This window comes from Epargyreus clarus, unplaced genomic scaffold (genome assembly GCF_041222505.1).
Source record: "Epargyreus clarus isolate Ecla_fem2 unplaced genomic scaffold, WU_Ecla_fem_2.2 ptg000031l, whole genome shotgun sequence".
In the NCBI taxonomy this organism is placed as follows: domain Eukaryota; kingdom Metazoa; phylum Arthropoda; class Insecta; order Lepidoptera; family Hesperiidae; genus Epargyreus; species Epargyreus clarus.
The window spans coordinates 874693-884598 of NW_027332236.1; the positions used below are offsets into that span (position 1 = coordinate 874693).

Below are 9906 nucleotides of genomic sequence, written 5' to 3' on the forward strand. Positions count from 1 at the left end.
CCTGACCTATCCTAATCTATATCAGATTTTGCTCTTTCTCCTTGTTTGCAATAACTTAAACTATTCCCCGTATTTAAGAAAGTAACAGCCTTTATACTGAACAAAATGAATACAAACTTTAAGCCCATTTTTCTTTTGCATTTTCATATGATGAGGACAAACAGACAGACAAAATCTGAAGAATCTATATCGATTACTGTCTTTTAAATATCTTCATTATAAAACTGACTTATCTTTTGTCACTCTACCATCCGGAATTCCCAAACATGTGATATCTGTAACACAAAATCTTATATACAAAATTCTCGTGTCACAAAATTAGTTACCGTACTCCTCCGAAACGGCTTTACCGATTTTCACCAAATTTTATATGCATATTCAGTACGTCTGAGAATCGGCTACTATCTATTTTTCATACCCCTAAGTGTTAAGGGTTGTTCACTCTTAACATTTTTTTATTTATATGGCATCACAACGTTTGCCGGGTCAGCTAGTTATAAAAATAATAGTAATGACTATATAATTATGCTATCAATTAAGCTATTTTGACGGCAAATAACAAGCGTGTTACGCGTTACATCCTAAATACAATTAAAAAATGTAAATAAGATCCTTGAATCCATGAATAAATCCACATTTTTGATTTATTTTATCCATAACACAAAATATTAAAATATAAAGTTCTTGACTATCCTTACTTCCTTACTCATATTATAAATCCGAAAGTAACTCTGTCTGGTTGTCACTTCTTCATGCCCAAACCACTGAACCGATTTTAATGAAATTTTGTACAAATAGTCTGAGACCCGAGAAAGGACATAGGATAGTTTTTATCCCGGAAATCCCACGGGAACTAGGGATGGCGATCTAAGATCGATTAATCGGAAAATCGACCTTTTGGACCAAAAAAAATCGATTATTTTAATCGATATTGGTAAGGATTGAATCGTAAACTATGGATTTGATCAAGTGATGATCTTTAGCAAAGTTGTTGTCCATGAGCTCAAGAAGGTTCCAGAGTTGGTACGACCAATTTTCGCCAGATGGCGCCACTGTCATTCCAATGAAGGTACGAATTTTCAGTTTTATGTATGTTAGTAGTTCTAGTTAGGGCTTTATCTGAAGTAACCATAACCTACCTCTAATTTGTAGCTCATTGACATGGATGCTGGTTTCCACATTTCGGGCGCGGTGCTACTGGGTAGTGGGAGGGTATTATCGGAGCGCATGGCTATAGTCATACGGAAATGTTCCATTCTAAGTCGTCCTGTGAATAATAAGATAGTACTTAAAATTGCTTGGCTCAATAATAAGATTATTTGTAGTGTACATATTGTGTCTATAAAATATTTGTACTTACCAATTTATATAAACAATGAGTAGTAACCCAGTGCAGTTTCGAACATATGTATATTATATACATCAAAAATGATTTGTAAGATAACTGTTGAGTACGGGTTTGCAATAAAAACTCCAATTGAATTTTTCTTCCTGTATTTTCTTTTCTTGACCATTTACAATATTCTTCTATTTTCCGGAGCGTGTCGGACCCTATTTTTAGCCACCTTAAGTGGCAAAGTGAGTGTTACAACCGACGGGGGGCTAACGCAGCAGTCGCTCTTATTCCCGTCTCGCTCACTTCCTATAGCCCTCTCTTTCTAACACGCTATCTCGCTCATACATGTACCTCTCTTTCTATCCTAGGGGTTTTTATATTTTTCCTTTATTTATTTACATAAAACTTATTTCTAATACATAACAAAACGTAATATAACATAAACCTTAACTAAATAACAATTTATGCATCTAAAAAACAATTTACAATCACAACTTAAGACTATTTTATTCGCCGTCCGCAACATCCTCCCCCCGGCGCAGCTCCGTCGTAGCCCTCCCTATCTGGAGGACGGCGAGCTTCACCACGGGCCTCCTGAAGACTCCTCCCCTGGTCCTCACGTCTGCTGAGCGAACGATGCCGTCGGGTCCCTCGTGCACTTGCTCGACGATGCCGCGTGGCCATGTGTTGCGGGGTAGCGTGTTGTCGACCACGATGACCAGGTCGCCGACCCGTAGTTGTCGTGATGCCCTTGTCTCTTGTCCTCGAGGTATCAGCGTCGGCAGGTACTCCTTGACCCACCGCCCCCAGAACTGGTCCGCCAGCGCCTGTGCTTTTCTCCACACGCTGCGGTCGGCTTCCTCGCAGGGTCCCGTCAGCGGCAGCCCGGTCGACGACCCAATCAGGAAGTGGTTGGGGGTTAGTGCTTCTGAGTCGGCGGGATCCACGGAGACGTGCGTGAGTGGCCGAGCGTTGACACAGTACTCGGCCTCCACCAGTAGCGTTTGAAGGACTTCTTCTTTGGGTGACTTCTCGTTCAGTGTGGTGCTCAGCGCGGTCTTGACTGACCGCACGAGCCGCTCCCATGCCCCGCCCATGTGCGGAGCCCCCGGTGGGATGAAACGCCAGCTGGTTCCATACTGTAGACAGAAGTTATGTAGCTCCGGACCCCATGCCCGGTATGCGTTTCTTAGCTCGACGTCAGCACCTCTGAAGTTCGTTGCGTTGTCTGGGAAGATCACCTGTGGCCATCCTCTTCTGGCGGCCATCCTTCGGAGTGCCATAATTGCCGAGTCGGTCGACAGCGATGACACCAACTCCAAATGCACTGCTCGTGTAGTTAAGCAGGTAAACAGTGCGCACCATCTCTTCTCATGTCGGCGCCCAATAGTGACTGTTAGGGGGCCGAAGTAATCCACGCCGCAGTAGTTGAACGGTCGATGCCCTGGACTTGTCCTCTCTTCTGGTAAGTCCCCTCGTGGCGGTGTTTGCGGCGTTGCTTTCCTTATTTTGCACAATTGACATTCCTTAGCCATTTTTCTTACTGTCGGTCGTAGTCGAAATATAACGTATTTTTGTCGCAGCTCGTTTACGACCCTCTCGTTGTTAGCGTGTCCGGCGTTTCGATGGTAGTCCATCACTAGTAGGCGTGTGAAGGGGTGACCACCATCCAATATTATAGGTCGGTTCGAGTGCGTCGACGTCTTAGAGGCTCCTATTCTGCCTCGGGCCTTCAGTGTTCCTTCTTCGATGACGGGGTCCAACTTCGCTAGTTTACTATGCCGGTGTAAGTGCTGTCCAGCCCGCAGTCTACGTAGATCTTCGCCGAAGGAGTCCTGTTGTGCTTGTCGTATCCACCGCAGCTCGGCGTCTTGTATGTGGGAGACTTCTAACAGCAGGCTTCTGTTCTTTGTTCTTAGCTTCTGTACGTAGAGTTGAACTAGCGCTGTGGCCCTTATGAGTCGTCTGTAGGCGGAGAACCTCGTTATGTCCGGCAGGCAGCCCATGCGGTCCGTGATGTCGTCTGTGGTGATGGTGTACGCCGCCTCTTCTGAAGTGTCACTGCTTGTAGCTTCGGTAGGCCATTCCTCCTCTGGTAAGCTCAGGAATGACGGCCCGGTGAACCATCGGTCGGCGCCAGTGATCCTCTTCGTCTCGATTCGCGTGGCGTCGTCGGCTACGTTGTCGGCCGTGGGCACCCATCGCCAATCTTCCACTTGGGACAGCTCGCCTATCTCCGCCAGTCGATGCGCCACGAACGGTGTGTACTTCTTCTTATCGTTCCTTATCCAATGAAGTACCGTCTTGGAGTCCGTCCAGTAGTAGACTCGCCCTGGTTTCCATTCGTGTTCCTTCAGGATGGTGCTCGCCATACGCGCCCCGATGAGTGCTGCCTGTAGCTCCAACCTGGGAATCGTGAGTAACTTCAACGGCGCCACCTTAGCCTTGCCCATGACTTGTACAACTTCCACGGTGCCATCCTTATGGGTGATCCTCCAATACGCCGTGGTCGCGTAGGCCTGTTCACTCGCGTCGTTGAATATGTGCAGCTGTAGCTCTGAGCTCGGAGTCATGTCGCGGCTGTAGCAACGTGGTAAGGCCAAGTTCGAGATGTCTTGTAGTCCGGCGACCCATTGCTGGAACTCTTCGGCTTCCTCCCTAGGTAGCTCTTCATCCCAGCCGACCTTCTTGACCCATAGTTGCTGTAGCAATATCTTCCCGGTGATTGTATACTGGCTTACGAGGCCCAGGGGATCGTAGATTGACATGACGGCGCTCAGTGCTTCACGCTTGGTCGGTGCTCGCTGTTGACACTTGACTTCGGTGGGGACCCTCTTAATGTCCGTATTGAAGCCTATGGTGTCTTCGCTCGGGTTCCACCTTAGTCCCAGGGTCTTCTCCGACTGGTGTGTCGTCAGTTGCACGTTGAAATTCTTCGATTTCTTCGTATCGGGAATACTCGCGAGGACAGCTGGACTATTGGAGTTCCATCCCCGCAGATTGAAGCTGGCTTGTTCGTGTACATGAATGACGTCCCTTATGACCTTTATAGCTTCCTCTTCTGACTGAAAGCTATCTAAATAGTCGTCCATGTAATGGCGTTCCCTTATGGCCCGCGCAGCTTCCGGGTATCCCTCTTCGTAATCGGCGGCATTCTTGTTTCTCACGCTGTGAGCGAGGTACGGCGAACTCGAGGCCCCAAATATCATTGACGTCATCTTGTACTTGCGCGGGGCTTCACTGGACTCGTCCCGCCACAGGAACATCTGGGCTGGTTGATCTTCGCTACGTATCTTCACTCGGAGGAACATTTCTTCTATGTCCGCCGTCACCGCGATCTTCTTTTCGCGGAAACCAAACAGGATCTTAATCAGAGACGCCAACAGGTCGGGCCCCTCCAGCAGGTAGTCGTTCAAGCTGACTCCGTTAATCTTGGCCGCTGCGTCGAATACCATTCGTATCTTGTTTGGCTTGTTAATGTTGACAACCGCGAAGTGAGGTAAGTACCACTTGACGTTACTTCTTTCTTCGTTGCCGTCGCATGCTTCTGCGTAACCCTTCTTCAGCAGGTTAGCCACTTGAGCGCTGTATTCCTTCTTGAATGTGGGCTCATTTTCCATCTTCTTTTCCAATGTGCGTAACCTCTTGTATGCTTGCTCGTAGCTGTCGGGGAGTGTGGGGTTGTCAGTTTTCCAAGGTAGACCCACTTCGAAGTGTCCGTCCTTCCGTCTGGCGGTCGCCTCGAAGATGTCGCTGGCTCTCTTGTCGTACTTGTTAATCTTCTCTTTCGTAGATACGCCGAGCGAGTCCACGTCGAAATGCGACTCGACGAGCTTCTGTAACTGTATGTCGCCCGTGCAGACGTGAAGCACGGCCGCCTGGTCCTGGTAGACGAACCTCCTAGGTACCGACCCATGTAGAACCCATCCCAGCTTCGTTCTTGATGCGGCAGGTTCGTTCTTCTTGCCGGCGCGCAGCTGTCGGGACACTATTAAGTGCCAATTGTCGGTGCCTATTAGTATGCGAGGTCGAGCTTCCCCCGTGCTGATTTTCTCCCTTACGACTCGCAGGTGTGCATACCGCTCCAGGTTCTGAGGTACGCGCTGATGATGCAATTGAAGTCCCTTCACCGTGCGGGCTGTCACGGAGTATGCTTCATGTTCGTGTAGACCTTTGATTTGAATCTTGACCGCCTTGCTGTCGATTCTTCTTTGTTCATTGATACCTCTTATGTTTAGAGGTTGGTTCGGTCCGCCGCTGGTGAGTTGACTTGCCAATTCTTCATCTATAAGGGTTACTGTAGACCCTTCGTCCAGGAGGGCGTGCGTCCTTATCTCCCCCCGTGGACCGCTGAGTTTTACTTCACATGTCTTCAATAGCACCGCTCTTGGTGCCACCTTTGATGTGACGCTCATGACCGCTGCGGGTGCACCCTGATCTGTGCACTCAGAAGTCTCCACCCTCCTGGCGGGCTCTGCAGTCTTGTGTAGGATGGCGTGATGCTGCATGCTACACCCGTCGACTCCGCACGGCTTCGCTCTGCATGTGGTTCTACTGTGTCTTCGTGTCATGCATTTGAAGCATAACCGCTGTTCCTTCGCCCAATTCCACCTGTCGTTGATGGTGAGTTCCTTCAGCTGAGGGCACTTCGGAGTGTGATGGCTTGTAGACTGGCATCGTAGACAGCTAGGTGCTCGCTCTTCACGCGTCGATTCACTCGTAGAATAGACCTTCTCCCGAGGTGCTGTCCTCCTTACTGGCCTCTCCCCTCTGAGAAGCCCCGGAGCGCTGTTCCTCGCCGTGTGCGTGTAGCGTAGTACCCTGTCTGCTTCACCCATCAGGAACTCCGAGAGTATTGTAATTTCGTCGCTGTATGCAATCTTCCCTTCGTTGATCGCCGCGTATTCCGCCCATTTGCTCACCAGGTGAGGGCTTAGCTTCTCCATTACATCCCTTATCAGTAATGGATTTCGTAGATAACCACGGTGGTCCACACTCTTCATAGTGTAGACGACGTTCTGTAACTTGATGGCCAATTCATTCAATTCGCTGCTGGAGTTGCCGACCTTGGGGAGTCTCTTCAGTTCTTCCATTGCTTTATCGAAGATATATTCAGGTCGACCGTATTTCATTTCTAGCGTCTTCATTATGCTGTCCGGGTGAGTCGCCGTGTACAGTTGAGAGAGCACTGTCTCTCTCGCTTCCCCACGGAGACTGTTTCGAAGCCGCAATAAATTTTCTGTGGCGCTGAATTTGTAGAGACGCGTCGAATCTTCTACTGCTGCTTTGAAGGGTAGCCACTCCATGACGGACCCGGAGAATGCTGGGAGCTCCGACGTTTGCCGCGGCGGGGGTCGTACGTGCATCATCTTCTCTAAGGCGTTTGCTAATTGTTCGATGCCCCTTCCCCTCTGCCGAGGCCGTTCCTCCCCCCGTACTTCTAACGGGGGAGGTAGGACCTCCTGTTCCCTGTGTACTTGCGCTCCGGCGTGTTCGTGGCTCTTGTTCACCCAGTCGTGTATTCTTTCTTGGTCGCAGATAGTTTCCCCCCCCTCTTCCGCTTCGATCGCAGAGATTTCCGCTTCTAGCCGCTTCTTTACTAGCGTCTTCTTTAGTTGTATTCTTCTCTCTTCTAATTCAGCTAGCTCCTTTTCCGCTTCGTATTCGACTAGCCTAACTCGTGCCGCGACGCTGACCGACGAACGATGCGAACGTATACTGGGCGCCGCGCTATATGCCGGAGACGTGGGCCGGCATATAGGCGACTTGGAGCGCGACGGTATCTCTTGCGACGTGGGGTGCTCGGGGTGTGCGGTGCTGCGTACAGGTGAGCGCTCGAGGACCCTTCCTGGTGGGATCCTCCCGACGGATGTTCCGGCGGGCGTCCCGGTGAGGACTGCGGTCGATGGCGATCTCGGCGATTCTTCATATATACGGTGGAACAGCCCCCGCCCACCTGGTGGAGGGTGCTCCGATTCGCCGATGCCGGACTCGGAGTGGGTCTTCTTGCTTCGTGTGTTCATTGTAGACGCGCTGGTTGCTTCTTTTTTCTGTATCCGCCGATCGAAGGACCAATGTTGAGTACGGGTTTGCAATAAAAACTCCAATTGAATTTTTCTTCCTGTATTTTCTTTTCTTGACCATTTACAATATTCTTCTATTTTCCGGAGCGTGTCGGACCCTATTTTTAGCCACCTTAAGTGGCAAAGTGAGTGTTACAACCGACGGGGGGCTAATGCAGCAGTCGCTCTTATTCCCGTCTCGCTCACTTCCTATAGCCCTCTCTTTCTAACACGCTATCTCGCTCATACATGTACCTCTCTTTCTATCCTAGGGGTTTTTATATTTTTCCTTTATTTATTTACATAAAACTTATTTCTAATACATAACAAAACGTAATATAACATAAACCTTAACTAAATAACAATTTATGCATCTAAAAAACAATTTACAATCACAACTTAAGACTATTTTATTCGCCGTCCGCAACAATAACTGTTTCGGGCAGGCGGCGGCCGTCCGAGCCGCCTCGTATCATGGGGCAAACTGAAAACCAGAGCTGTGGGTAGGTGTTTTTAACCGCTCATGGCATAATTCTGAGTTTGCTCCCTTTCGCGATTGTTGCAGCGCATAGTACTTTAACGGCACTAGATAATTATAACCTTTGCTTTGAAATTGCCTTTTGTTTGTTTTGTTCAAGTTTTTATTTCTTTATTTTTTTCTTGTTATTATTTTTGTTTTTTTGTGGTTTTGTTTTTTCTTTTTCTTAAATTTATTTTTTTAATTTTTATTTTAGTATATTTAGTTTTAAAAATTGTACTGTGTACTGCAATTGTGGTGAATAAAGTATATTATTATTATTATTATATTATTTTCTTTTAAACGCAGGCGAAGCCGCGGGCAAAAACTAGTAATTAATAAGTGGAACTTATGTATACTAGGTGTAATAAGAATGATATTAGTAATTAAATATTACGAATAAAAAAAATAAACCACATTTCATTAAATGAATGCCCTTGCAATAACTCTACTAGTCAGATCAGAAAGAGTTTTTGCAAGGTTGCCGCTTGCAACATTTGTACATTTGCAATACTAAATTAAATGTATGCATGTACTTTATACAAGCCTACGAAGGCAGTAACAAATTGTCAATAGGTAATATTCTTTTTTTGAGACCAGTATTTTTTTGTTTTCATAAAACAGGAATAAATATGGAGTCGACTATTAGGATTTTTTTTATAATATAGAAGTAGCAGACGAGCATACAGTCCACCTGATGGTAAGTGGCTACTGCCGCCCATGGACATCTATAATCAACCCTAGATAGGATTAGATATTCCTACCTGAGGTCGGCAACAAATGCGCCGCTACCCCTGAGGACTAAGCTGGAACGCCTCGGAAAAGTCTGTCTACCTTACCACACCCTTCAAAGCGGAACACAGCAGCGCCTAACACTGCTGTTATAAAAGATATAGGTAGAAATAGGTGTGGCGGTGGTGCCGCCGGAGTCGAACTACAAAGGGTTCTACCACCTTTAAAAGGATGACTGCATGCTCGTTTGTTACTTCGAAGTGATGGTTGCTGTGGACATCCGTAATTATGATAGGACTCAGATAGGACTAATCCTGACTGATGACCTGACGAGTGTGACTGACTTCGGCTATAGATATTTGTTCTGTTTACCTCTCAATCAGAGGGTTCCAGGTTACCTCTGTCTGTCCAAAGATTTGTGAAGCCTACCAATCCGCACTTGGCCAGCGCGGTGGACTTTGCCCTTATCCCTCTCACTCTGAGAGGAAACTTGTGCCCAGCACTGAGACAATAATAGAGAGACGACGAGATGAATAGATATTATTTGTACCTATTGCAAAAGGAATGCCAGTAAAAATACTGGCATTATTTTCATTGCATGTTTGCGTGTCGTGCATACTTTATATTATGTTTAAACTACAAAATCAGCGGAATTTACTGAAAGTATATTTTTGTCTGCGATAAGCACATTAAATAGTCTTATAAAGTAAGTATTATCTACAAATTATACGCTAATTTGGATTACATATTTTAATGAGTAATTTATATTAAAAACTAGCTGTGCCCCGCGATTTCACCCGCGTTAAAAGAAAACCGCGGGGCACAGCTAGTTCTAAAATATAAGTAGCCTAAGTTACTCCTTATTACATCAGCTACCTTCCAATTAAATTCCCGTCAAAATCGGTCCAGCCATTTCAGAGATTAACCAGAACAAACAGACAGACAGACAGACAAAAATTGTAAAAAATGTTGTTGTGGTGTATGTACCGTATGTACATTCATATACATGTTGTAAAAAGCGGTTATTTTAATATTAAAAACAGACACTCCAATTTTATTTATATGTATAGATGACAAAAGTCAAAAAATATAAATTATTTTGATGTCGAATTATTTTAACGTACAGTAATTTTGAACTATTACAAATGCTTAAGTAAATAGTTGTAAGTACTTAACTTTACCTACATACATATTATAAGGTATTTTTTAAGAATTTCAATCTCACATTTTCGCTTTAGCGGCTTTTTATAAATACTAAA

At 46.2% G+C, this 9906-nt stretch overlaps 1 protein-coding gene across 1 annotated transcript; it reads right to left on the bottom strand.

The window, feature by feature from the left end:
- Positions 1-1842: 1842 nt before the first annotated feature.
- On the bottom strand, positions 1843-7359 carry LOC140754881 (uncharacterized). Its single transcript, XM_073090040.1, has 5 exons — positions 6650-7359; positions 5924-6550; positions 5417-5686; positions 2929-4999; positions 1843-2163 (listed from the first exon to the last, which is right to left on the bottom strand). Exons 1-5 carry the CDS (start codon positions 7357-7359, stop codon positions 1843-1845), a joined length of 3999 nt encoding a protein of 1332 aa, XP_072946141.1.
- Positions 7360-9906: the final 2547 nt, after the last annotated feature.